At 50.0% G+C, this 22726-nt stretch overlaps 1 protein-coding gene across 8 annotated transcripts in view; it reads left to right on the forward strand.

The window, feature by feature from the left end:
- The window catches only part of LOC137348206 (SRC kinase signaling inhibitor 1-like), a 348246-nt gene that overhangs the window by 301192 nt on the left and 24328 nt on the right, over positions 1 to 22726 (forward strand). For 7 of the 8 annotated variants that reach the window (XM_068013559.1, XM_068013562.1, XM_068013564.1 and 4 more), the window contains exons 12-18: positions 1434 to 1609; positions 6665 to 6795; positions 9645 to 9792; positions 12028 to 12084; positions 12913 to 13237; positions 15450 to 15684; positions 21361 to 21512. In XM_068013559.1, the coding sequence (XP_067869660.1) occupies positions 1434 to 1609; positions 6665 to 6795; positions 9645 to 9792; positions 12028 to 12084; positions 12913 to 13237; positions 15450 to 15684; positions 21361 to 21512 (1224 nt within the window). The remainder of the gene's footprint in view (positions 1 to 1433; positions 1610 to 6664; positions 6796 to 9644; positions 9793 to 12027; positions 12085 to 12912; positions 13238 to 15449; positions 15685 to 21360; positions 21513 to 22726) is intronic. The other variant, XM_068013563.1, reaches the window with a different exon arrangement.

The following is a 22726-nucleotide window of genomic DNA, read 5'->3' on the forward strand; positions in this document are numbered from 1 at the left end:
AAGATTTCCTCCAGTCTCTGTGCCTTTTTAATAAATTTTGAAGGGGTGGGCATTGCTGGCTAGGCCAGCATTTATTGCCCATCCATAATTGTCTTTGAGAAGGTGGTGGTGAGTCACCTTCTTGAACCGCTGCAGGTCATGTGGTGTAGATACTCCCACAGTGCTGTTAGGGTGGAGGTTCCAGGTTTTTGACCCAGTGAGATTGAAAGAACTGCGATATAGTTCCAAGTCGGGGTGGTGTGTATATTGCAGGGAACTTGCAGGTGGTTGGGTTCCCTTGGGCTTCTAGATGTTGGCGGTTGCAGGTTTGGGAGATGTTTGTTTGTTTGTTTGTTTTCTTTTTCACAATCATTCCTTCCTCCTTTCTCCAGAAGCCGATAGTCCTCTCAGTCTTTGCCCTAGTCACCATTCTTCTTGGGAGAGGTGAGGAAATGTCGGCAGCCAATTTGATTTTGGAGAGAATAACAGTCAAGCTTGAACCTATAAATACACTTGCACCGTGCCTTATTAACAATACACAAGGCCCTAGATTGATTTCACCACTGAAATCTAATCGCAGAGAGCTTGGAAGACAGGTTTACACCCCTCTCGCCTCCCTTTTGATCAGAATGTAACTCTGCAGTTGCCCTTGGGTGCCCATGATTCTGAACCACTCCTGTCTGAAAATCCAAGAGAATGAATCTTCCTGGTTCCTCTGATCTCCTGTTGGCCCATGCTGAGTGGTGATGGCTGTAACTGAGATAGAGACAGACAGAGAGCAGCACTCCGTGAAATTATCTCGGGTCACTGTAGATCTGAATGACCGTGTCTGGAAGGTGCAGAGCTTCTTATTCCATTAAAGGAATTATTATTCTGCAGACTTAGCTCTCAACCTTGACTTAAAGAAGCCTCTGTCTTGGTTGCTGGCCATGAACACGTGTGTCAAGTTAGCATCCGAACTGAAGGAATGCAGTAATACAATTAAACAGTTGCAAGGGATTCTCATTAGTCCTGACACATTATTTTCTGTTTCTCTCTGTTGAATTTCCTCAATGAGACGGAATGGTAAATATAACGGATGCTTGGGATTGTAGCACAGACACCAAGAATGTTGCTGCCTTGACTCCTGGTCTCTGGGAGTTAGTTGATCTCAGCACAGGCAATGCTCCTTCATGTGTTTATCCAGCTTCCCTTTAACTGCATCTACATTATTCACCTCAACTACTCCTTGTGGTAGCGAGTTCCACATTCTCACCATTCTCTGGTTAAAAAAAACATATTTCTCTGGCGTTCCCTATTGCATTTATTAGTGACTATCATATTTATGACCTGTGTTTTCGTTTCCTCAGTCTTTTCTTTTCTAGAAAAAATAGCCTCAGCCTGTTCAATCTTTCCTGATAGGTATAACCTCGCAGTTCTGATATCAATGTCTTGTTCGTTACTCTCTCTGACAGCTCCAAAGCCAAGACACCATGAAAAACATGATGAAGCGCTTGGAGTCAGAAATAAGCATCAGGGTAACGGAAACTCTGCGGAAGCAGCAAGACCCTCTCCATCGCCAGCGTGCTCTGGTCGAAGAGGAGAGGCAGAAATACCTGAATGAGGAGGAGATGATCGTCCAGCAGCTGAAGTAGGTTCAAAATTATTCGCAAAGCCAGATGGCTGCACAAAGTAAGGCAGATTGTACACGTCAACACTCGAGCATTGAGTTCAATGACATTACAATGACCTTGACATGAGTGGATTGTTAAAAAACCCATCTGGTTCACTAACGTCCTTTAGGGAAGGAAATCTGCTGTCTTTACCCAGTCTGGCCTACATGTGACTCCAGACTCACAGCAATGTGGTTAATTCTGAACTGCTCCCTGAAATGATCAAGCAAACTATTCAGTTGTATTTAAGAAAGCAGCTCACCACCGCCACCGCCGCCACCACCACCACCGCCATCGCTGCCACCGCCACCACCGCCGCCACCACCACCACCGCCACCGCCGCCACCACCACCACCGCCATCGCTGCCACCGCCACCACCTCCGCCGCCACCTCCGCCGCCTCCACCACCACCTCCTCCGCCACCATCGCTTCCTCCACCACTGCCACCGTCACCGCTGCCACCACCTCCACCACCTCCTCCACCACCACCTCCTCCACCACCACCTCCTCCACCACCACCTCCTCCACCACCACCTCCTCCAACACCACCTCCTCCAACACCACCGCCTCCACCACCACCTCCTCCACCACCTCCTCCGCCTCCACCACCTCCACCACCTCCTCCGCCTCCACCACCTCCTCCGCCTCCACCACCTCCTCCACCACCACCTCCTCCACCACCACCTCCTCCAACACCACCTCCTCCAACACCACCTCCTCCAACACCACCTCCTCCACCACCACCTCCTCCAACACCACCTCCTCCAACACCACCGCCTCCACCACCGCCGCCGCCTCCACCGCCACGACCACCTCAACCTCCACCTCCTCCGCCACGACCACCGCCTCCACCACCAGCACCAGCACCACCACCACCTCCACCTCCACCACCAGCACCAGCACCACCACCACTACTACCACCACCACCAGCACCACCACACCCATCACCACCACCTCCACCGCCACCACCACCCCCCTCACCACCACCTCCACCGCCACCAGCACCTCCACCACCATTACTACCACCACCACCAGCACCTCCACCACCATCACCACAACCTCCACCGCCACCACCACCCCCCTCACCACCACCACCTCCACCGCCACCAGCACCTCCACCACCACTACTACCACCAGCACCACCAACACCAGCACCACCACCACCACTACTACCACCTCCACCACCCCCATCAGCACCTCCACCACCACCAGCACCACCACCACCTCCACCACAACCACCACCACCAGCATCACCAGCACCACCACCTCCACCACCCCCAGCACCACCACCACCACCACCACCACCACCAGCACCACCAACACCAGCACCACCACTACTACCACCTCCACCACCACCACCACCTCCACCACCACCTTCTTGAGGGCAATTAGGGTTGGGCGATAAATGCTGGCCTTGCCAGTGACGCTCACATCCCATGAATGAATCAAAATAAAAATGAGCACCGATTGGGAGTGCAGGCAAGTGACTCAATGAGGGGCTCAGACAGGAATTCCCTTCCATTTGGGTCCTGAGGCTTTTTCCTGACATCCCGACCTAAAATCCTGACGGGTTCTCTCCAAGCACAAAGGGTCTGGGAGAACTTTATACTTGGAGCTGAGGAGGAGAAGAAAGTTCAGAAAAACACTGCACTTTCTGACTTGCTAAAAATCAGCAGCTTTTAGTGATCATGGCAGTAATTAATTGGGAGGGTGTCCGAATGACTGCCAACGGCAGTTAAACACACAGTGGATAGAATTTCTCTCTCGAATCTTCACTGTTCCATTTCTAAAGTGAAGTTCGAAGGATCCATAATGTAGACAGAAGAATAAATATGCTGGTGTAGGTAATGATGAATCCCAATTCGATACAATAACAACTTGCATTTATATAACATTTTTAACACCATAAAACATCCCAAGGCACTTCACAGATACAATTATCAAAACAAAAATTGATACCAAGCCAATGGAGACAGGTGACCAAAAGCTTGATCAAAGAGATAGGTTTAAAGGAGCGTCTTAAAGGAGGCTAGAGAGGCAGAGAGGTTGAGGGAGGGAGTTCCAGAGCTTAGGGCCTTGGCAGCTGAAGGCACAGCCACTAATGGTGAGGTGAAGGAATTCAGGGGATGCACAAGAGGCCAGAATCGCAGAAGTGTCTTGTTGTCAGAGGGTTATAGGACTGGAGTAGGTTCCAGAGAGAGAGAGAGGGGCATTCAGCTGTTAGCTGACAAACCAGGTCTGTCTGCTAGTTACTGGTGATAAAGTTTATCCCCTCTCAGATGGGCAGGTGAACTGCACACCTCCCAGCCATGTACTGTTACCAAGCAACAGCCAGTGCTTTATTGCGTATCTCAAAAAACATCCAACCACACAACACATTAATCATAAACGAATCCACTTGCAAAGTGAAACCAAACGATTTCCTCGTAATAGGATTTGGGTTTTACACAATCCAATAAAAAGTTTGTTGTTAACTGAGAATGGTACAGGGAGACAGTGCATCTGTTCCAGAGTCATGGCATAATTGGATCAATGAAGGAGAAACACAAAATAATGTGGCTTATGGCTTTCTATAGGTGGAAGTTTTTAAATGCAAGATTACTGTGTAATAGATTGTGTGTCAAATGTGTTTGCCATTAGGGAGGAGGAGAGCAGATGGACATGTGTTTTTTGCTGTGATATTTTTGGTAGCTAGGTTACACTGTTCAGTCCAGTTTATATGTTGAAGGTGCTGGAAGGTGAACGGCTGTTGCAATTACTGCCTAAGTGTTTTTATGTTGAAGTCTATCAAAGATAAACAAATCTTTTTGACAGAGATATTTACCAGTGTCAATCTTGGCCCATTGGGTATTAATCTCTCTCACCTCTGAGTCACAATGTTGTGGATTCAAGTTCCAATCCAGACACTTGAGCACGTTATGTAGACTGACACTCCCAGTGCAGTACTGAGGGAGTGCTGCACTGTCGGAGATGAGGTATTAGGGCGGCATAGTGGCGCAGTGATTAGCACCGCAGCCTCACAGCTCCAGGGGCCCGGGTTCGACTCCGGGTACTGCCTGTGTGGAGTTTGCAAGTTCTCCCTGTGTCTGCGTGGGTTTTCTCCGGGTGCTCCGGTTTCCTCCCACAAGCCAAAAGACTTGCAGGTTGATAGGTAAATTGGCCATTATAAATTGTCACTAGTATAGGTAGGTGGTAGGGAAATATAGGGACAGGTGGGGATGTTTGGTAGGAATATGGGATTAGTGTAGGATTAGTATAAATGGGTGGTTGATGTTCGGCACAGACTCGGTGGGCCGAAGGGCCTGTTTCAGTGCTGTATCTCTAATCTAATCTAAACTGAGGCCCCGCCTGTCCTCTCGGTGGATGCATTGATCCAGTGAGCCAGCTACATGTGTGAAGGTCGACTGCCCTTCACCTGTCTGTGTTCTCTGTTCTTCCATCATTCTTCAGCGATAGAGCACTCACCAATCTCGAAGCCAGGCAAACTATAGAGAAAGGATAAGCAAGAATTGACAATGTGTTTATTTATGATATTTGGGATGGTTTTGTGCTTTTAACTCGGATTAAATTCTTGGTGTTAGGTGATGGCTGACCATCTTTTTTTCGTTCATTCTTGGGATGTGGGCATTGCTGGCAAGACCCGCATTTATTGCCCATCCTTAGATGCCAGTTTTGATGTGGCTGAGTGTTGGACTGGAGTTACATGTTGGCCACACTGGGTAAGGATGGCAGGGTTCCTTTGCTAAGCAGCATTTGTGAACCAGTTTGCTGTTTAATGACAACTTCATGGTCACTTGCACCGATAACAGATTTTAAAAAAAACGGAGTTCAAATTCTCAAGCTGTTACGGTGAGATTTGAACTCAAATTATTATTTTTAAAAAATTTATTTAGAGATACAGCACTGAAACAGGCCCTTCAGCCCACCGAGTCTGTGCTGACCAACAACCACCCATTTATACTAACCCTACAGTAATCCCATATTCCCTATCACCTACCTACACTAGGGGCAATTTACAACGGCCAATTTACCTATCACCTGCAAGCCTTTTGGCTTGTGGGAGGAAACCGGAGCACCCGGAGAAAACCCACGCAGACACAGGGAGAACTTGCAAACTCCGCACAGGCAGTACCCAGAATTGAACTCGGGTCCCTGGAGCTGTGAGGCTGCAGTGCTAACCACTGCGCCACTGTGCCGCCCATTTTCAGAGATAAATTCTCTGGATTATTAGTCCAGTAACGTAACTACTCCTCTACCAAAGCTGCTAATCCAGTGCCGACAGTTTGGACCTGTAACTGGTTCTGTTAAACCAGAATTTTACATTGTCCTGATCACCCTTTGAGATAACTGCCCTGAAAACTGCCACCATTTGTTTCAATCAGTTCTGCTTTGAAGTCAATGAACAGTGAACGTGTCACCTTGAATTGACGTCTGGTTCAACTCAAGGTAAAAGGATAAATTCTGCAAAGAGCCAGCTACATGTGTGAAGATCTACTGCCCCTCGTTGGCTGTCATAGGTAGTTGTATGAAAAAACAGAGCATTATTACAGAAGGTCTTTCATACAGGACAAGGGCAGGGACCTGTGTCAATCAGGACTTTTCTTTATTGATTCTCATACTTATTGTCCACCCCTAGTTGCCTCAGTGACTTTCTAGGCCACTTTGGTGGGCAGTTAAGCGTCGACCACTTTGATCTGGAACTGGAGTCACGTATGGGCCCAGACTGGTCAGGTAAGAGAGGCAGGCACATTGAAAAAAAAGACATAAATTTTTTACATAATAACAGTGACTGAATTCCAAGCATAATTCATTGTACAAAGCACTTCAGCGCATATAGATGATGAGATTAAGCAACTTGTAAATGCCAATATTTTTGATTGCAACCTCCGGCCGATACCAGGGAAAGGCCACAAAGAGGTTTATTGTTTTTTCAACAGCATTAATCAAAGGCTAACCAATCAGTTGACACTTTTAGCCTCAGTTACTGTTTCTCCGAAGAAGGTTGGAGTCTAATTTGTGTTCCTGTTGACAGCGATTTGGAGAAGTCGGTAGAAGATTTACAGCGAGACTCGGGCCTGAATCAGAGGCTGATCACAGTACAGGAACTGGAGGAGAAGGCACTAGTCTTGCGTCAGTTGGGAGAAACTCTCACTGAACTGAAGGGTAAGAGGCCTCGGACACTGGCCAGCGGAGACGGGAGGGATGCCCACGGTGGGCAGATCTGAAAGGGAGTGATAATGACACATGGAAGCAGGAATTTTCTGTCCTTCTCCCTGGAAGGTGCACACACCCCTCTGGGGTATCACTCCAAGAATTGTGGGGTCCCTTTGGGCCTACACTGTGACTACAGACATGAGAAAACCCTTCCTGGCAGGAGCTGCTGGAGGGGAGGTGCCCTGGTTGTTTTAGCCCCTCACCTCCCTCTCTTTTTCTCCCAGCACAATGAGGCTCTGGTGCTGAGTTGTAGCAACTCAGTGACATCAGCTGATGGATTGGAGAACAAGCCTTGAGCCCTGAAGCATGATTGTGGGGGGAGAGGAGATGGGAGCAAGGGTGAGTTGTGGGGGGAGCAACATGCCAACAAAGACTCTAGAGTGAGGTCATTTTAACTCCCGAGCCTGATTTAAATGACGGAAGGCTGACTTCCTCCAAAACCGGACAGGAAATAGCAGGATTAGAGGAGTTGATGAGTAATTTTTTTTCACCCAGAGGATGGTGGGGGTTTGGAACTCACTGCCTGAAAGGGTGGTAAGACAGAAACCCTCATCGCATTTAAAATAATACTTGGATATGCATGTGAACTGCTGTAACCTACAGGGCTGCAGACCAAGAACTAGAAAGTGGGATGAGGCTGGTTGGATCTTTTTGGCTGGCACAGACAGAATTGACCAAATGGCCTCCTTGCCATTAATTTCTATGATTCTATCAATGACAAGGGGGCCAGGGGTGGGGGAGAGGGGATTTGATGTGGTAGGAGACCAGAGAAGACGGTCAAACAAAAATCATAATTGGGGTACAGAGGGAGGACCCGGGGTTTCCTTGTGAGAGGAGACGAGGGATTGCCAACCCTCCCAGATTGCCCTGGCATCTCCAGGAATTGAACCGTAATCTCTAGGACACTGATGTGAGGAACCCAGGAAAAGAAATCACAGTGGCATTAAAAACAATTGTACTTTTATTTTAATTTTCTTTGAATGCTTTTATTTGTTAGTTATAACTTGGCTGTTTGACTGGGTGGGGCATTTGGAGGAGAGAGGCCACATGATGAAACCTCCAGGGATACATCCAACCAGAGCTGGCAACACTAGAGAAGCCATGACCATCTTCTGGTCACAATCCTGCCAGTGTCATAACTGCAATCTGGAGTAAAGATGGCATCAGGTTCCAAACACTGCTGAGGCCCTGCCTACCAGCGGTGGACTCCTTCCCTCCAACCGGGATAGGTGGGGCTACAGTGGCAGCCAGAGTATATCTATCTGGAACAGCACAGAAAATAGGGCCTTTGGGTTTTCCATGTCAGTTTGGTTTAGTTCCACAGCCTATGGAGAGAGCTACGATTGATTGCGTGTTCATGGGAGCCGTGTACAAGCCGCATAGGCAGAAGAATTAGAATCATTGAATTGTACAACACAGGAGGAGGCCATTCAGCCTGTAGTGCCTATGCTGGCCCTTTGAAAGATATATCTCACTTAGTCGCTCACCCCAGATTTTTCCCCTTAACCCTGCAAATGATTCTCTTCAAGTACATGTCCAGTTGCCTTTTGAAAGTTTCTATAGAATCTGATTCCACCACCCTTTCAGGTAGCGAGTTCCAGATCTTAACAACTCTGTGTGTGAAGAAATCTCTCCTCATCTCCGCTTTAGTTCTTTTGCCAATTATTTTCAGTCTAAGACCTCTAGTTACTCGCCCACTTTCCAGAGGAAATGGCTTTTCTCTACTTGTTCTACCAAAACCCCTCATGGTTTTGAACATCTCTATTAAATTTCCCCTTAACCTTCTCTGCTCTAAGGAGAACAATCCCAGTTTCTCCAGTCTATGCACATTACTGAAGTCCCTCACCCTGTTATCATCCTTGTAAATGTCTTCTGCCCCTTCTCCAGGGCCGTGACATCCTTCCTAAAGTGTGTGGTGCCCAGAATTGTGCACAATAGTCCATCCATGATTTGTAAAGGTTTAGCATGACTCCTTTACTTTTCTATTCAGTGTCACTATTTACACAGCCAAGGATCCCTCACATTTTCTAAACTGCCTCATGAACTTGCCCTGCCACCTTCAAGGATTTGTGAATATGCCCCCCCTCCAAGGCATCCCCTCAAATAGTACCATTTAGATTATACTGCCTCTCCATGTTGTTTCTTGCAAAGTGCATCACTTCAAACTTCTCCGCATTAAATTGTATCTGCCCCATGTCTGCTATTTCACCAGTCTGTCTATGGCCTCCTGAAGTCTGCTACAGTTTACTACGTTGCCAAATTTTGTGTCGTCCGCAAACTTTGAAATTGTTCTCTCAACACCCAAGTCCAAGTCATTTATACAAAACAAGAAAAGCAATTCAGACACAAATCCAACATTTCCAATTCAGATCCAAACAGTTGTAGCTTCACGAGGTTGAGCATAATCCTCCTAAGGTTCAGAGAGTCTAGTTTAGTCACGTACCAACTTCTCTGCCCACTCTCTCTGTCTCTGTCTCTTTGTCTCTCACTCTCTCTGTCTTTCTTTCTCTGTTTCTAGCCCTCTTTGTCTCTGTCTCTGTCGGTCGCACTTTCTGTCTCTGCCTGACTCTCTGTCTCTCTGTTTCTCGTGCGCTTTGCCTCTCTCTCTCTGTCTCCCTTCCTCTATCCCCTTCCATCCTACTCCAGGAAGCTTAAGCTCAAATCTAAGTTGAGATTGAGAGGAGGGTTTAGGCCCTTTTGATAGACTCCCAATTCTAGGAAGCAGAGACAGAATACATATTGTAAAGCTGTTGGATAGGTGTGTGTAGAACTTATTTAGTTTCTTTGTGTCTCCATAGCTCAGTTCCCCAATCTACAGAGTAAAATGCGGGTGATTCTACGCGTGGAGGTAGAGGCAGTGAAATTCCTGAAAGAGGAACCTCATAGATTGGACATCCTGCTGAAACGCTGCAAGACCATCACAGACGCCCTTGCCACATTGAGAAGGTAAAGTGATGAACCCTTGTTCTCCTGGTACGATCAGATATTAATTACACCACAGAAAGCAGGATCTCTTTAAGAATTCAACAATCTATTTTGAGACCCTCAATGCTTCCAAGTGGACAGCATTTTCACTTTGGGTCCACAGTATTGTTTCATTGTAGGTCGAGCCCACTCTTGAATTGATTGGAGCTGAGAATTTAATTGAGATTGTTGATTTGGTCATTCAGTTGCAATCACTCACCAATAGTGAGTCACTGCTCATTGATGGGGCCAGGGTTCGGAATAGCAGAAGGAAATAGAGTAGTCAACACTTCAAGATTGCTCTGTTTAAAGATTAATCTCCTGGGCCCGGCTGAATGCCAACAAGGGAGAGTTAAAAATAATTGTATCTTGTTTTAGTTTCTTTGAATACTTTTATTTATTAGTTATGGGGTGGGGAGGAAATAAAAGCTGTTCTGACTGAGTATCAAGAATCATCCAATGGGGTAAGAAAGAGTCTCTTCACTTTCCAATTGGTGTGGGAAGGCATTGCCGTGTGAGGCAACCAGTTGACCAATGGCGAGAGAGTGGGGGGTGGGGTGATTAAAGGAGGGACGTCAGTGATCACACCTCCAGGAATACATGCACCCAGAGTTGGCAACCCGAGGTAGCAAGTATTGGGAGAATTGCAAATGTTTCGGTACCTTCCAAGGTAATGAGGTACCTGGGCATGCGACAAAGTCAACGGGCAGGATTTTCTGGACCCACTAATGACGGGGAATGGAGACAGATGGGGCCCAAAAATACTGGCGCTGTCTGGTATGCCGCTTTCCTCTCACTAATCTCGGCACTGGCCATTTTGGTGAAGGCGGGTTCGGGGTGGGAAGGGCTACCTGCCCCACGAGGCTCGTGAAAGGTCTTCTTAACGGCAATTAAAGGAGGCTGACTGGAAATTCCAGTTGGCCTCGAGTTTCCCAAACCAACAGGGAGCGGTTTAATGCCTGGAGGCGGGCACCCAGCAGTGGGATGTGGGGGGAACTGCTCCAGCACAGGCCTAGAGGCCCTCCCAGTAGGCCTGGCTGCAGGAGCAGCCAAAGGTCACCCTGTAGGGGGTTTCCCCACCCCCTCCCATTGTGGTAGCCTGACCGTGTGATTTGTTTTTTAATTAAACATTTTAAAATATTGGTGAGAGGGTGCCTCCATGTTGAAGCACCCTCTCTGTTACTTACCTTCCAGTGCAGGCTGCTGCTCCTCTCAAGCCGGAAGGCCTGTGGTTGGTCGTCTAGCTTTGAAACCCCACCAACCGCCCTTAATTGGACAGAGAACCTGTCGCCATGCCAATTAAGGTTGGTGGGGGGGAAACGCCTCCATGAAAATCCCGAAGAGTGAGTGCTTCCCCACCCCCCTTCCCCAGGAGTGGGTTCGGGACCCGGAAACAATCCTGACTCCTGTTTCCCGCTCCCAGAGGGAAACTCCAGCCCAACGTGTCTGCCTTTGACTCTTAGATCCAACACAAGCCTCACCAAACGGACCATCTGAAGCTGGTTCTTCAATCTGACATGACCATTTTGTTAGCTAAGGGAGCCAGTTCCCTTTTTAAACCCAACTGATTGTCCTGTCTCCATATCTTTTAATATCCTTACTTCCCAAGTACGTTTGTATCTTCCTTTTAACCACTGGCCCTTTTCCTGCTCTCCAAATCCTCTCTGTGAAGAATGTATTTCTCTGTTAGCATTGAACTGGTTTTATTCTGATTTTTTTATGATGTCCCCTCGGTCACCGTAGATCATTAATGACGGCAGCAATAGGTTCTCTGATGCGCAGGAGGCCAGAATTGGAGGAACGCAGAGTTCTCAGAGGATTGTTGGTAGTAGCTGGAGGAGATTCCAGAAATAGGGAGGGGCCGAGGCCTTAGTGGGGTTTGAAAACAAGGATGAGAATTTTAAAATCGAGGCATTGCGGACCGGGAGGCAATGTTGATCAGTGATGGGTGAAAGGACTTGGTGTGAGTTAGAATATAGGCAGCTGAGTTCTGGCCAAAACAGTGCTGCACTGAAAGTATATTTAAAACTGTTGCAGACTATTTCGACTGATTCCTGACACTCTGACTGAGAAACTCTGGGGCGAGTTCGAGCCTATCGCTGAGACGGGGATCAGGAATCTGTGCTTTGCTCTGGATTGTATTCCACTATAATCAGAGTTCTGCCCAGGGAACTCGCTGCGGTGACTCGTTTTCTTTCTTTTTGTCTTTTTACTCAGCTGCTCACCCTCCAACTCGGCCTACCCTGCGGAGGCCTGCCCAAGACGGTTCAGCAGGTAATACGGCCATTTTCTATATTCCCACCTTGGAGATTCCCACACCTGCAACCTGAGCTGCAGTCGTCTGTCCCATGTCTCTCTGTGGCACCTTCTCGTCCTGACTTTCTATCCTCCCTATCAGCTCTTGACAATCCCTTTCTCCTTCCTTCCCTTCCTCACTGCCTCTAAATGGTTCCTGTTTGTTTGTTTCAAACATATATATTTAGATTAAAAACCTTAATGATTGAAAACATGTGGGTGGATCTGAGCATTGGTCCTGATTGTGAACTCTCGCGTTAATCAGGTTTATTTGCATTGGCCTGTGTTCAGTATTTTTTCAGTTATGGCCTGGTTTGCTCTCTGTATAAAGGAAGAAAGATTTGCATTTATATAGCGCCTTTCACAACTTCAGGATATCCCAAAGAGTTTTACAACCAATGAAGCACTTTTGAAGTGCAGGTGCTGCCGAAATGTGGGAAACGCAGCAGTCAAATTGCGCACAGCAAGCTCCCACAAGCAGGGATGTGATCAGATAATCTGTTTTTCAGTGTTGGTTGAGGGATAAATATTGGCCAGGACTCTGGACAGAATTCCCTGCTTCTCTTGGAAATAGTCCACCCAAGAGGGAAGATGGGGCCTTGGTTTAACGTCTCATCCGAAAGACGGCACCTCCAATAGTGCAGCACTCCCTCAGTGCTGCAGTAGGGAGGGTCAGCTTAGATTGGTACCCTTAGGGGAAACTGGAAGCAAACTGGACTTTAAAAAAAACAAGGTGCTTGTTATAAGGAGAAAATCTATCATCGAGTGGGAATTGGCATTTATGTTGAATTTGGATTTACTCTGCAGACAACCAAATGAGACAATGATGAAAGGAACTGAGGAAGCCCAATTGCCAAAGCACACGAGCACGGACTCCTACTCCAGGAATTCCGAATTTGAAATTCCTACCAGCCCTCCCTCCAATTTCCAGGAAACACACACAATGTCAGTGAAAACCTGGCAGAGCCACAATTCCGCTCTGGCTCAGCTTACCCAGAATTCCCCGGTTCATGCTGCTCCTTCCCAGAATCCTTCAGGGTTGTGCCAGGGGGTCGCAATCCACAGCAATTCAATGGAGGAGGCTCCGATGGCACCAAGCAAAAGGAACACGGATCGAGCTATCTCTGTTGAGGTAAGATATTGAAATTTAAGAAGTGAAAAGTTGCAGAACTTTCTAAGTGTTCTGTGCTCACATCCTGTGCTCATAGTCAAGAGGTCATAGGACAGGACTTTACAATGGCCTTTCATTCCGGGATCTGTGTTGAGTTCCAGGTCAGTTTAACGGAATGAAAGAAATAACACTTTGGAGCCCAGTATGTGAGTAATTTAAGACATGATGGGTGGTGAGTGGAGCGAGCTTGGGAGGAACAGATGGTTTTGGATCTCTGGTTCCCAGGGCTCTCCATCATTGGGTTTTTCCTCACCTCATGTCTGAGTCTGTTGTAGATTCATTGACAGAGATTGATCGCTGTGATTGGTCAACAACTCCTCTATTGTTGCAACAAGTGACAATCGGGATGGTAAAAGCCAAACCCAAGGCTCTTTTCTTGTCTCACAGTTCCTGTTAAAGTCTCCTTGTGCTTGCTACTCGGAGTCTTTGTGAAATGAATGAGTAACAACCGTAACCCAGTACCCTGTGAGTCCACAGCATTAAACCATGTAATTCAACACAAACAATCTCCTTCAAAGGGATTGAAGGATGGCTGATGTAGAAATGGGAATGGGTGCAGTAAAGGCTGTTCTGTTGTCAGGTTCTGACACATATTTGGTCTACAGAAGAAAGGGCTGAGGGACTTGGACTGGGGACGACCATTAGAATGGAGCTACTACAGTTTATGCTGTCGGGTACAGAGCATGAATGTGGACCAGCCAAGTGCCCACAGCTCGGGAGCTCTAAACAAGGTCTGAGCAGGGACTAGACCTAGCCTCCTCAACCCCTCTCCTCCCAGTTCCCTCCCCATTCCCTCTCCTCCACATTTTGTTCTGTCCTCTCCTCACCCACTCACCCTCCCCTCCCAGTTCCCTGCCATTTCCTTCATATTCTGTCCATGTCCCTTCCCCTCCACCTCGCCTCCCTACACCCACCCCTCCCCTCCACATTCCTTCAGATCCCCATTCCCTCTCCATCCTGTTTCTTCTCCACATTCCACCCTCACCCCCACTCCCCTCTCCTCCTCATTCCCTCCCCGTTCCTTCCCCTCAGCTCCTGATCCCCTCTCTTTCCCCTCCACTTCCCATCCCTTCCTCTTCCCATGCCATTCCTCTCTCCTTCCCTCCCTCTCCCCTCCCCTTGCTGACCCCTCTCCCTCTACCCAGTCAAGGGAGAGAGTGAATATTAAAGGACAATTCATTCCAACGCTCTCTGCTTTCCAATGTCTGGCTTCAGTGGAGAAAGTGACTCCCTGTCTAATCGGAGGGTAGGTGGGATGAAGAGAAGAAAGCCCAGAAAATACTTCAAAGAAAGAGGGAGGTAGAAATCTCCTTGGGGCGGAATTGGATCCTTCGAAACAGTAAACGGGGATCTACAGTCTACCCTTAATTTGAAGTTGGTTAAGTCAAGTTATTTTTCTTTCTCTTCCCTGCCTAATGCTGATGGACCCATGTCTTCCATTACTTTTACACCCAATATGTTTTACTCTGGGTAACTTCTATAACTACAGCCCATTTTTATGTGAACAGGATGTTAACCTGTCCAGGAGGAGACCAGCTAACTGTAATGGGCAGGCTGGAGGGAGGGGTCAACACTCAACTCTCGTGGTACGTGAGTACCCCCCACTGCCTCCTGGCTGTCAACGCAGAGACTACAGCTTTGATCACTCATCAGGACAGTATGGAGTGGGGCTCAAACCCAAAGGCAGCAGTCCTACTACTGAGCAACAGCGCACTCCAAGTCAAGTTATTGGATTTGCTTCATTTTTTTTTTAAAATTTGTTTGTGAGTTATGTGCATCACTGGCAAGGCCAGCATTTATTGCCCATCCCTAATTGCACTGGAACTGAGTGGCATTTCAGAGGGCATTTTTAAGAGTTAACCACATTGCTGTGGGTCTGGAGTCACATGTAGGCCAGACCAGGTAAGGACGGCAGATTTTCTTCCCTAAAGGACATAAGTGAACCAGATGGGTTTTTACAACAATTGACACTGGTTTCATGGTCATCATTAGACTAGCTTTTAATGCCAAATTTATTAATTGAATTCAAATTTCACCATCTGCCGTGGTGTGATTGTGCTAAAAAACCCAATATTGATTTAGCAGATTGCAAAGCTTGTGCCTCTGAGTGACGGCCAACGGGACAGATGTAGAACTCACCAGAGGCTTATTTATTCTTTCTTCCCATTTAAAGGCAGCAGAGAGAGACTGGGAGGAGAAGCGAGCCAGTTTAACTCAGTTCAGTAACAAGGACATTAATCGGCTTCTGGAAGAGACACAAGCCGAGCTGATGAAAGCAATCCCTGATCTAGGATTTGCCAACAAACCAAAAATGGTCGCCGTGCCAACAGCTGAGCCGAAGCAAATGAAACCGCAGCACGCGCAGAAAACACTCACCAAGACCGATGCAAACGGACGAAGACACTCAGGTGGGGAAAGACCTTGTACCGTTAAAGCTCAAACCGCCACAGAGCACCTACAAACCTCTAGAACTTTCTGCATCACTGGTTAGGCCTCAGCTGGAGTATTGTGGACAATTTGAGGCACCGCATTTCAACAAAGGTTTAAAGACCTTAGGAAGGGCACAGAGAAAGTTTACCAGGATGTGGCCAGGAATGAGGAGAGGTTGGAAAAGCTAGGATAAGTGGTGACTGAATAGAGCAATCCGTGATGCTGAGAGGATCGGATAGAGTCGATAGAGAAAAACTGATGCCCAGAGGTCAGAGATTTCACATCATTGGCAAAAGATCGAGAGGGGAGATGAGGAGAATTTGATTTAATTCAGAGAGTTGTCGGGATCTGGAACGCTCTACCTGAAAAGATGGTGAAAGCTGATTCCATAAATAATTTTAAATGGGAATTGGAGAGGTACTTGAGGATGGGGAACTTAGAGGGTTACGGACAAAAATCAGGGATGTGGGACAAAGCGTGACTGCTCTTTCAAAGGGCCAGCACAGGCTCAAAGGGTTGAATGGCCTCCTCTGTGATGCTGTGATTTTACTCTCTGTTTAATTCCTTTATTTTAACTTGTTAGCAAGTAGTCAAAAAGATAATGAAGACTGGAGTTCGTTTGAAGGATGATTTAAAATTACTTTTAGGAGGAATAAGAGGTAATAGAGTAGCGGTCGCACCAAAAGAAAACCTATTTTCAAGATTAAGACAAAGCCGGCTCGATGTTAGCGATCACATTTATTCTTTAAGAAATGTGATATTGGCCAGACAGTCACTAAATTGTGATGATGTTTGTAAAGGGATAAACACTGACCTCAAAATATTGCCGTTTGACTTTTCTACATTCACCTGTAATTGTTTTAAAAACTCATCTGGAAGACAGCCCCTCTTACAGTGCAGCACTCCCTCAGTACTGACCCTCCGACAGTCCAGCACTCCCTCAGGACTGCCCCTCAGACAGTGCAGCACTCCCTCAGTACTGACCCTCCGACAGTGCAGCACTCCCTCACTACTGACCCTCCGACAGTGCAGCACTCCCTCAGTACTGACCCTCCGACAGTGCAGCACTCCCTCAGTACTGACCCTCTGACAGTGCAGCACTCCCTCACTACTGACCCTCCGACAGTGCAGCACTCCCTCAGTACTGCCCCTCTTACAGTGCAGCACTCCCTCAGGACTGCCCCTCCGACAGTGCAGCACTCCCTCAGTACTGACCCTCCGACAGTGCAGCACTCCCTCACTACTGACCCTCCGACAGTGCAGCACTCCCTCAGTACTGACCCTCCGACAGTGCAGCACTCCCTCAGTACTGACCCTCTGACAGTGCAGCACTCCCTCAGTACTGACCCTCCGACAGTGCAGCACTCCCTCACTACTGACCCTCCGACAGTGCAGCACTCCCTCAGTACTGACCCTCCGACAGTGCAGCACTCCCTCAGTACTGCCCCTCTTACAGTGCAGCACTCCCTCAGTACTGACCCTCTGACAGTGCAGCACTCCCTCACTACTGACCCTCCGACAGTGCAGCACTCCCTCAGTACTGCCCCTCTTACAGTGCAGCACTCCCTCAGTACTGACCCTCCGACAGTGCAGCACTCCCTCAGTACTGACCCTCCAACAGTGCAGCACTCCCTCAGTACTGACCCTCCGACAGTGCAGCACTCCCTCAGTACTGACCCTCCGACAGTGCAGCACTCCCTCAGTACTGACCCTCCGACAGTGCAGCACTCCCTCAGTACTGCCCCTCTGACAGTGCAGCACTCCCTCAGTACTGCCCCTCTGACAGTGCAGCACTCCCTCAGTACTGCCCCTCTTACAGTGTAGCACTCCCTCAGTAATGACCCTCCGACAGTGCAGCACTCCCTCACCACTGACCCTCCAACAGTGCAGCACTCCCTCACTACTGACCCTCCGACAGTGCAGCACTCCCTCAGTACTGACCCTCCGACAGTGCAGCACTCCCTCACTACTGACCCTCCGACAGTGCAGCACTCCCTCAGTACTGCCCCTCTGACAGTGCAGCACTCCCTCAGTACTGCCCCTCCGACAGTGCAGCACTCCCTCAGTACTGCCCCTCCGACAGTGCAGCACTCCCTCAGTACTGCCCCTCTGACAGTGCAGCACTCCCTCAGTACTGCCCCTCTGACAGTGCAGCACTCCCTCACTACTGCCCCTCCGACAGTGCTGCACTCCCTCACTACTGACCCTCCGACAGTGCAGCACTCCCTCAGTACTGACCCTCCGACAGTGCAGCACTCCCTCAGTACTGCCCCTCCGACAGTGCAGCACTCCATCAGTACTACCCCTCCGACAGTGCAGCACTCCCTCAGTACTACCCCTCCGACAGTGCAGCACTCCCTCAGTACTACCCCTCTGACAGTGCAGCACTCCCTCAGTACTGCCCCTCCGACAGTGCAGCACTCCCTCAGTACTACCCCTCTGACAGTACAGCACTCCCTCAGTACTACCCCTCTGACAGTGCCACACTCCCTCAGTACTACCCCTCTGACAGTACAGCACTCCCTCAGTACTACCCCTCTGACAGTACAGCACTCCCTCAGTACTACCCCTCTGACAGTGCCTCACTCCCTCAGTACTGCCCCTGACAGTGCAGCACTCGCTCAGTACTGCCCCTCTGACAGTGCAGCACTCCCTCAGTACTACCCCTCTGACAGTGCCACACTCCCTCAGTACTACCCCTCTGACAGTACAGCACTCCCTCAGTACTACCCCATTGACAGTGCCACACTCCCTCAGTACTACCCCTCTGACAGTACAGCACTCCCTCAGTACTACCCCTCCGACAGTGCAGCACTCCCTCAGTACTGCCCCTCCGACAGTGCAGCACTCCCTCAGTACTGCCCCTCCGACAGTGCAGCACTCCCTCAGTACTGCCCCTCCGACAGTGCAGCACTCCCTCAGTACTGCCCCTCCGACAGTGCTGCACTCCCTCACTACTGCCCCTCCGACAGTGCTGCACTCCCTCACTACTGACCCTCCGACAGTGCTGCACTCCCTCACTACTGACCCTCCGACAGTGCAGCACTCCCTCAGTACTGCCCCTCCGACATGTGCAGCACTCCATCAGTACTGCCCCTCCGACAGTGCAGCACTCCCTCAGTACTACCCCTCCGACAGTGCAGCACTCCCTCAGTACTACCCCTCCGACAGTGCAGCACTCCCTCAGTACTACCCCTCTGACAGTGCCACACTCCCTCAGTACTACCCCTCTGACAGTGCAGCACTCCCTCAGTACTACCCCTCCGACAGTGCAGCACTCCCTCAGTACTACCCCTCCGACAGTGCCACACTCCCTCAGTACTACCCCTCTGACAGTGCAGCACTCCCTCAGTACTGCCCCTCCGACAGTACAGCACTCCCTCAGTACTACCCCTCTGACAGTACAGCACTCCCCCAGTACTACCCCTCTGACAGTGCCACACTCCCTCAGTACTGCCCCTCTGACAGTGCAGCGCTCCCTCAGTACTGCCCCTCCGAAAGTGCAGCACTCCCTCAGTACTGCCCCTCCGACAGTGCAGCACTCCCTCAGTACTACCCCTCTGACAGTACAGCACTCCCTCAGTACTACCCCTCTGACAGTGCCACACTCCCTCAGTACTACCCCTCTGACAGTGCAGCACTCCCTCAGTACTACCCCTCTGACAGTGCAGCACTCCCTCAGTACTACCCCTCTGACAGTGCCACACTCCCTCAGTACTACCCCTCTGACAGTACAGCACTCCCTCAGTACTACCCCTCCGACAGTGCAGCACTCCCTCAGTACTACCCCTCTGACAGTACAGCACTCCCTCAGTACTACCCCTCCGACAGTGCAGCACTCCCTCAGTACTGCCCCTCCGACAGTGCAGCACTCCCTCAGTACTACCCCTCTGACAGTACAGCACTCCCTCAGTACTACCCCTCTGACAGTGCCACACTCCCTCAGTACTACCCCTCTGACAGTGCAGCACTCCCTCAGTACTACCCCTCTGACAGTGCCACACTCCCTCAGTACTGCCCCTCTGACAGTGCAGCACTCGCTCAGTACTGCCCCTCTGACAGTGCAGCACTCGCTCAGTACTGCCCCTCTGACAGTGCAGCACTCCCTCAGTACTACCCCTCTGACAGTGCCACACTCCCTCAGTACTACCCCTCTGACAGTACAGCATTCCCTCAGTACTACCCCATTGACAGTGCCACACTCCCTCAGTACTACCCCTCTGACAGTACAGCACTCCCTCAGTACTACCCCTCCGACAGTACAGCACTCCCTCAGTACTACCCCTCTGACAGTGCCACACTCCCTCAGTACTACCCCTCTGACAGTACAGCACTCCCTCAGTACTACCCCTCTGACAGTGCCACACTCCCTCAGTACTACCCCTCTGACAGTGCAGCACTCGCTCAGTACTACCCCTCTGACAGTGCCACACTCCCTCAGTACTACCCCTCTGACAGTGCAGCACTCGCTCAGTACTGCCCCTCTGACAGCACAGCACTCCCTCAGTACTGCCCCTCTGACAGTACAGCACTCCCTCAGTACTGCCCCTCTGACAGTGCCACACTCCCTCAGTACTACCCCTCTGACAGTGCAGCACTCCCTCAGTACTGCCCCTCTGACAGTACAGCACTCCCTCAGTACTGCCCCTCCGACAGTGCCACACTCCCTCAGTACTACCCCTCTGACAGTGCAGCACTCCCTCAGTACTACCCCTCTGACAGTGCAGCACTCCCTCAGTACTACCCCTCCGACAGTGCAGCACTCCCTCAGTACTACCCCTCTGACAGTGCAGCACTCCCTCAGTACTACCCCTCCGACAGTGCAGCACTCCCTCAGTACTACCCCTCTGACAGTGCAGCACTCGCTCAGTACTACCCCTCCGACAGTGCAGCACTCTCTCAGTACTGACCCTCCGACAGTACAGCACTCCCTCAGTACTGCCCCTCCGACAGTGCCACACTCCCTCAGTACTACCCCTCTGACAGTGCAGCACTCCCTCAGTACTACCCCTCTGACAGTGCAGCACTCGCTCAGTACTACCCCTCCGACAGTGCAGCACTTCCTCAGTACTGACCCTCCGACAGTGCAGCACTTCCTCAGTACTGACCCTCCGACAGTGCAGCACTCCCTCAGTACTGACCCTCCGACAGTGCAGCACTCCCTCAGTACTGACCCTCCTGCAGTGCAGCACTCCCTCAGTACTGACCCTCCGACAGTGCAGCACTCCCTCAGTACGGACCCTCCGACAGTGCAGCACTCCCTCAGTACTGCCCCTTTGACAGTGCAGCACTCCCTCAGTACTGCCCCTTTGACAGTGCAGCACTCCCTCAGTACGGACCCTCCGACAGTGCAGCACTCCCTCAGTACCAACGCTGCAAGTGTCAGAGGTTGTGCTTGAAGCTCTGGAGTGAGTCTTGAACTCACCACCTCTTGACTCCAGGGCGAGAGTGCTAACCCACAGCTGCCAACTCCGAGAGTCAATGGAAAGGTGTGAGGCAACAGGGCTCTTTGTCTATTAAAGAATAATCTAGAAAGGCAGTTATTTCTGGATCAGTTTGGATTGGAGTTTCACCTCCCTCTTGTCAGTAGTGAGGAGAGTTGGAGATGAAATGATGGCAAATATTAACCAGTTAACAGTCAGTTTCTTTTCCAGAGGAGCTCACGGTCCACAGATACAGGACAGAGAAACCCTCCAAGTCACCCCCTCCACCTCCTCCACGACGCAGTTTCCCATCATCCCATGGGCTGACCACAGGGAGAACTGGGGAGGTCATCATTACAAATAAAAAAGAAGCAACTCTCAAGGTAAGAGTCATTGCAATGGTCAAATGTCCAGCTTCAACGGGACGACTCCTCATGAAAAAGAGGCTTGGCAAACCGTTTTTACGATGGCAGTGTCCCTTTAACAAACAAGGGGCTATAAATACAAGACGGTCACTGACAAATCCAATCGGGAAATGAGGACAAATTTCATTACTCAGGCAGTGGTTAGAATGTGGAACTCGCTACCACAAGAAGTGGTTGAGGCAAATAGCTTAGAGGGTTTCAAAAGTAAACTAGATAAGTACATGAGAGAAAACGGAATAGAAAGGCTGAGATGAATGTAGATGGGAGGAGACTCATGTGAACTATAAATATTAGCACAGACTAGTTGGGCTGAATGGCCTGGTTCTGTTCTATATATTCTATGGATGCCAACTCTGAGCAGACTGAGCAGTGATTGTAGATGAATGAGACTCTGGCCGGAACTTTACGTGGCCCAGACCCTTAATTGGCCCCAGGCGGAACTTCCGCCCCTCTGAGGCAGGAAGTCCCACCTCCGTGAGCTGCCAGCCAATCATAGGGCTGGCAACTCTTTAGTCCCAGCAGCACCACTGGGAGTGGTGCCCACTGCTGGGACTGCACCCAGCCAGAAGAGGACTGTGGATGTCGGCCTGCATAAAGATGAGTGGGGTTTTGTGCCTCACTGGGGACAGTGGGCTGGGCCCTAGTTGGGGGGGGGGGGGGGGGGGGGGGGAAATGGGGTCCATTCACGAGGGCGGGGGGGAGATGCTCCATTGTGGGAAGCTTGTGCTGCTGGCGGGGAGTGGGGTGCCCTCTGTGGGACCCAGGGTGCCTGATCAGGAGAGCCCTACCCCACTGGGCTTGCAAGGAGGCCGCCTGGTACTGAAGTTCCCAGCAGCTGCTGGTAATATACCAGCGACAGCAGGAGGAGGCCCCTACGTGGCAAGGAATTGGCAACTTAAGGGTCTCAATTGGCCTAGGGCGGGTGGGACTTTTTCAACCTCTCCTTCTGCTGGTAAAATGGCAGTGGGGACGGGTAGGCGACGGGAATGGTGGTCCCTGCCTCCCACTCAATTTTATGTTCCTCGCCTCCCCACCCCACCCCGCCTCGTCTGCAGCCTGCGCCCGAAGTGGGCATAAATTCTGGCCTCTGCATCACAGGTGACACTTCCCCAATGAATGGGTTCTATGGTACAATGTACATAGACAGGCTGTATTGTTTCCTCTTGCTGATC

Source organism: Heterodontus francisci, chromosome 33, assembly GCF_036365525.1.
Source record: "Heterodontus francisci isolate sHetFra1 chromosome 33, sHetFra1.hap1, whole genome shotgun sequence".
Lineage (NCBI taxonomy): Eukaryota > Metazoa > Chordata > Chondrichthyes > Heterodontiformes > Heterodontidae > Heterodontus > Heterodontus francisci.